The sequence below is a fragment of the Pristiophorus japonicus genome, chromosome 8 (genome assembly GCF_044704955.1).
Source record: "Pristiophorus japonicus isolate sPriJap1 chromosome 8, sPriJap1.hap1, whole genome shotgun sequence".
In the NCBI taxonomy this organism is placed as follows: domain Eukaryota; kingdom Metazoa; phylum Chordata; class Chondrichthyes; family Pristiophoridae; genus Pristiophorus; species Pristiophorus japonicus.
Genome location: NC_091984.1, coordinates 174,303,188 through 174,309,187, shown reverse-complemented (window position 1 = coordinate 174,309,187; position 6,000 = coordinate 174,303,188). Strand labels below are relative to the sequence as shown.

At 46.9% G+C, this 6,000-nt stretch overlaps 1 protein-coding gene across 1 annotated transcript in view; it reads right to left on the bottom strand.

Moving 5' to 3' along the window:
* Nucleotides 1–696: 696 nt before the first annotated feature.
* The window catches only part of LOC139268831 (solute carrier family 2, facilitated glucose transporter member 11-like), a 56,368-nt gene continuing 51,064 nt past the window's right edge, over nucleotides 697–6,000 (bottom strand). The window contains exons 6-11 of the mRNA XM_070887574.1: nucleotides 5,733–5,920; nucleotides 5,039–5,149; nucleotides 4,824–4,925; nucleotides 4,088–4,163; nucleotides 3,667–3,794; nucleotides 697–918 (exon numbers count right to left, since the gene is read on the bottom strand). Of these exons, the coding sequence (XP_070743675.1) occupies nucleotides 697–918; nucleotides 3,667–3,794; nucleotides 4,088–4,163; nucleotides 4,824–4,925; nucleotides 5,039–5,149; nucleotides 5,733–5,920 (827 nt within the window). The remainder of the gene's footprint in view (nucleotides 919–3,666; nucleotides 3,795–4,087; nucleotides 4,164–4,823; nucleotides 4,926–5,038; nucleotides 5,150–5,732; nucleotides 5,921–6,000) is intronic.

Below are 6,000 nucleotides of genomic sequence, written 5' to 3'. Positions count from 1 at the left end.
TTATACCAAGGCCCGTTTGCCCTCTCGGGTGGCGTAAAAGATTCCACGGCCAGTATTCCGAAGCAGAGCAGGGGGAGTTATCCCCGGTGTCCTGGGGCCAATATTTATCCCTCAATCAACGCCTAAAAACAGAAGACTGGTTGTTATCTCGTTGCTATTTGTGGGAGCTTGCTGTGTGCAAATTGGCTGCCACGTTTCCTACATTACAACAGTGATTTCACGTCAAAAATTACTTCAGTGGCTGTAAAGCGCTTTGGGACATCCTCAGGTTGTGAAAGACATTTCCTTCTTCCTTCCGATGTACTGTTTTAACGGTAGGTCCCTTCAGTTTCCGGTTAGCAAGGCACACCAACAACTGCACTGAGAATAAGGTTCGGCAAGAATTGAACCCACTAACATTATCCGGCGAGGAGCAAGGGCAGTAAAACCACTTAAAGCCTCAGGTTGTTTTGGGTTAACTCTTCAAAACTGTTCACAAATATAACAAATCCATTGCCCAGAGCCTCTGCACCCGGCTCTTATTGGCTTGCAGTTAGAGAGGGTTCCACGGAGACAGCTGCTCGCCGACTGACTGGAAATGCAGTCTGCAAAAGGTGTTTGAGGTCAGAGTGCACAAGGCAATGACGCTTCATTCACCTCCCTGCTGCCGCCCCCTCTCCGGACCGCATCGGTCACTATGTCCATCTCCTTAACCTGTTACAGTCTGGTCGCAATGACAAAGATCTCGGGAACGTTCCGTGGTTTGCTGCGAACTGCCACGGAACTGCCTCCCATCCTTTGCCGATTTATTTTCCGAAACTCCTCGGTGATTTCCAGAACGGTTTTTCCTTTGGTCTCCGGCAGAATGACGAAGACGAACACCGCAATGATCAGGCAGTCGCCCAGGAATATCAGGAAGCAGAATGGGCCCAATCCCTCCTGGAAGAGAAAGAAAAGGAGGGTCACTATTGAGTCACAGGTTAAACATACAAACTCACCCCATCTTTGGTCAACTCTGTTACTTTGCTTATTTTTATTTAAATTAAAGACCTGTATCTATACAGCATCTCATCACGTCTCTCAGAAACACCTCAAAGCAATTCAGATACAAATGGATTGCTTTGAGATGCAGCTGATAATGACAACAATTTATGCTGGTTAAAGATGAATAGTGCCGTGGGTTCTTTTACATCCACCTGAGAGAGCAGACGGGACCTCGGTTTAACATAGAAACATAGAAATTTACAGCGCAGAAGGAGGCCATTTTGGCCCATCGTGTCCATGTCGGCTGACAAAGAGCCACACGGCCCTTGTTCAGCAGCCCTGAAGGTTACATATAAACCTATGAACAATGACGGAAAGGCAAAGAGCACCCAGCCCAACCAGTCCGCCTCACACAACTGGGACACCCCTTATACTGAAACTTTCTACCCTCCACTCCAACTGGAGCCATGTGATCTCCTGGGAGAGGCAAAAACCAGATAAAAACCCAGGCCAATTTAGGGAGAAAAAAAATCTGGGAAAATTCCTCTCCGACCCATCCAGGCAATCGAAACTGTCCAGAAACATCTCATCTGAAAGACAGCACCTCCGGCAGTGCAGCGCTTCCTCAGCACTGCACTGGAGTATCAGCCTGGATTTTTGTGCTCAAGTTTCTGGAATGAGGTTTGAACCCTTGACCTTCTGTCTCAGAAGCAAGGGTGCCACCCACTGAGCCAAGATGAGTTAACAAAAGCAGTGAGGAGTGTTACAAAAATCATATTCGTTGCAATTTCTACCCCTTTGGTCATTTTCTCTGTTTCTTTCTTCCTCAATTTTTTTTTATATCATCCAAAACTTCACACCATGAATTCTTCCTCCCATCAATTGCCTCCAACATACCGGGGCTAAAAGGGTTAAATTATGAGGAACTGTTGCAGGGACTAAGCTTGTATTCCCATCAGTCTAGAGGATTAAGAGGTGATCTAATTGAGGTGTTTAAGGTAATGAAATGATTTGTTAGGGTAGATAGAGAAAAACTATTTCTTCTGGTTGGAATAGGGGATAGAGATTAAAACAGGAGATAGAACAAGTTTATCAAGTCAGGGAACAATTAGCGTAACATTGTTGGCAGGAAAGATAATGGAATCTTTACTCAAAGATGTAATAGAAAAACATCTAGAAAATGAAAATATAATAAAGAGTAGTCAGCAGAGATTTCAAAAGGGAAGGTCATGCTTGAGCAACCTCATTGAATTCTTTGAAGAAGTAACAGAAAGGGTAATGTAGTAGATGTAACATATTTGGATTTTCAAAAAGCCTTTGATATTGTACCACATTGTAGATTCATGACTACAATGTGGTACAATATGAAAGCATGTGGAGTTCGGGGACAAGTAGCAGAATAGATAGCTAGCGGACTACAAAACAGAAAACAGAGAGTCGGGGTTACAGGTAGTTACTGAGACTGGCAAACAGTGCAAAGTCGTGTTCCACAAGGATCGGTGCTGGGACCACTACTCTTCACCATTTACATAAATGATTTGGACATGGGAATCAGAAGTACAATTTTGAAATTTGCTGATGGCACCAAATTGGGGGGTGTAGTGCAGAGGAGGACTGTGACAAAAGACAGAAAGACATTAATAAACTTGGAGAATGGGCATGTAATTGTCAAATGAACAATATAGATAAGTGTGAGGTGATACATTTTTGTAGGAAGAATAACGAAGCCATATACTCCTTGGAAAATAAGTGTCTAAATGGGGGCAGAGGGATCTGGGGGTACAGATACACAGATCACTATAAGTTGCAATGCAGGTTAATAAGGTCATTAAAACAAAGCAAACAAAGCGCTGGGTTCATTTTTGGGGGGATAGAATCGAATAACAGAGAAATTATGTTAAACTTGTATAGAATCTTGGTTAGACCACACTTGGAGTACTGTGCACAGTGCTGGTCCCCATATTATAAAAAGGATATCGAGGGACTGGGGTAGGTGCAAAAAAGATTGACTAGAATGATAACTGAGAGATTCTAGCCATCAGGAAAGATTGAACAGGCCGGGGCTCTTTTCTCCAGAAAAGATTAGACTGAGGGGTGACCCGATAGAGATCTTCAAGATTATGAAAGGGTTTGATAGGGTAAACGTAGAGAAGATGTTTCCACTTGCGGGCAAGACCAGAACTCGGGGTCATAAATATAGGACAATCACTAATAAATCCAATAGGGAATTCAGGAGAAACTTCTTTACCCAGAGCGGTGAGAATGTGGAACTCACCACCACAGGGAATAGTTGAGGCGAATAGTACAGATGCATTCAAGGGGAAGCTCATGAGGGAGAAAGGAATAGAGGGTTATGCTGATGGGGTTAGAGTAAGAATGGTGGGAGGAGGCTTGTGTGGAGCATAAACATTGGCATAGACTTGTTGGGCCGAATGGCCTGTTTCTGTGCTTAAATACTATGTAATAGATAGATTTTTGTTGGGCAAGGGTATTAAGGGATATAAAACCAAAGCTGGTCGAAGGAGTTAAGATACAGATCATCCATGATTGAATTGAATGATGAAACAGGCTTGAAGGGCTGAATGCCCTACTCCTGTCCCGAAGTGCCTTGATACCAGGCACTGAAACCTAGTCACAGTTTTCCAATTGAATGTTATACTGAGGAGCCTCCCATTTCTAAGATTTATTTGTGATTTTACTCACCACAATAAATGGGAAGATCATTCCCAGAAGGACGAGGCCCAGCCACTGGAAGGAGCCGTTTATCACAAAGGCAACAGGTCGGTACGACTGTGTGAAGATCTCGAAGGGGATGATCGCAGTCACGCCCGCTGAAAAATCAAACACATTCTCAGCATCACCGCCGACAGTTCTGGTATACAGAGCGGCCAAATCAGTGAATAACCCCAGGGGGTGGGACGATGCTCTCCCCTCCTTCCCAGATCCCTATATTGGGACATTACCCTGCCCCGCCCCCGCCCCACGCCCCGCCTCTCCCAGACCTCTATAATGGGACATTGGCCCTAACCCCCCCACCTCCCCCACCCATGGTGGGACTCTGCCCCCGCAGCCCTGTGCTGGGACTCTGCCCCTCCAGTTTGTCAGTGAACATGTCCAAACTCACCAGGACCAATTCCATAGCTGAAGATATAAGCGAAGATGAGGAAGATGCTGCAGTACGGCATCCAGGTGAACTGATGCTGGAAAACAAGATGGAGAATGGAGCATTACACACCGGGGGTATCGGAGCACGGAAGGACCCAGTCATCCACAGCTTCGTGATAAGCTCTCAGTAAAAGTTTGCTTGGCATCTGTTAGTGTGTCACACCTTAGTGGAGAGTCATTGTGACAGAGACAATAGCCAGACGATAAACCCTACCGAACCTCTCAATGAGATTCCAGCTGGTAACACACTCCTGGGTACCTGTTACCTTATATATAACCCCCTGCCCCCTCACCGAACCTCTCGATCAGATTCCAGCCAGTAACTCACTCCCAGGTACCTGTTACCCTATATATAACCCCCCACCGAACCTCTCGATCAGATTCCAGCCAGTAACTCACTCCCAGGTACCTGTTACCCTATATATAACCCCCCATTGAACCTCTCGATCAGATTCCAGCCAGTAACTCACTCCCGGGTACCTGTTACCCTATGTATAACCCCCCACCGAACCTCTCGATCAGATTCCAGCCAGTAACTCACTCCCAGGTACCTGTTACCCTATATATAACCCCCCATTGAACCTCTCGATTAGATTCCAGCCAGTAACTCACTCCCGGGTACCTGTTACCCTATGTATAACCCCCCACCCCCACATTGAATCTCCGGATCAGATTCCAGGCACGGTAACACCCACCTGCAGAGGCAGGGTAACACACAGGAGTGCTGCCCACAGAGTCATCAAGCTGTACCCTTTCCACAGCAAGGCCCGTCTCCCATCTCGCTCGATGAAGAATCCCTGTCCAGAAACAACAAAAGAACTTCAGCAACAATAGTGAAACGAGCCACTCCAACAGAATGTGCGAAGCCCGTCCCCTCTCCCCATCACTTCCCCGTCTGACTGGTACTTACACAAGTCACTGATGTGAGCAGGAGTGTTGCACCTGCCCCTAACACCACGTACGGTATGGTCCAATCAGGAATTCCCGCTTCCTGGAACACTTCGAAAGAGTAGAAATAAATCTAGGGAACAGGAAATCAAGTAAACCTTAGTATTCAGATCTTTATTTCACCATGACAGCACAGATTCAGTGTACCTTAATCATCTCTCTGACTCTCATTCTCCGTCTCTCTAACTCTTTCTCTGCCTGTCTACTTGCCTGCCTGTGCCTTTCGCTCTGTCACTCAGTCACCTCTCTCCGTGTTACTGTCATTGCCTATCTATCAGCTCTCTGTCTCTCTGTGTGTATCTCTCTGCCTGTGTGCGTGTGTGTTTCTGCGCATGTGTGTGTATCTGTGTGTGTGTCTTTCCTATGTGTCTGTGTGTCTGTCTTTGCCTGTGTCTGTGTGTGTGTCTCTGCCTATGTCTGTGTGTCTCTGCCTGTGTACGTGTGTCTCTGCCTCTGTCTGTGTGTCTCTCTGCCTGTGTGTATGTGTGTGCCTGTGTGCGTGCCTCCTCTCTATTTCAGTCTCTCTGTCTCTGTTTTTTTCTGTCTGTTCTCTCCTCTGTAATCTCGTGTCCAGCCCCTTTCTGCCTGTGTGTTCAGCCCCTGTCTCCTGCATGGAGTTAGTTGCCAGCTGATGATTCAATGCCACCTCTACTCACCGCGTTGATGCCACACAGCTGCATGGCGACAGTCAGCATGATGTTGGTGATGAGCTGCCATCGTACCGAGCGGTCTAGGAACAGCTCACGGGCGGTCTTCGCTTGCTCCCCCTGTGTCGCAGCCTGTTCAGCCTCCATGTCCTGAACCTCTTCGTAAAAGTCGCCCTGACCCCAGAGTTTCCGGAGTGCTGATGGGCGAGAAACAGATAAAGAGTTATTTGGGGGAGGGAGGGGGGCGTCACTGGAAGTGCGGCTTCATTCCGGCCTC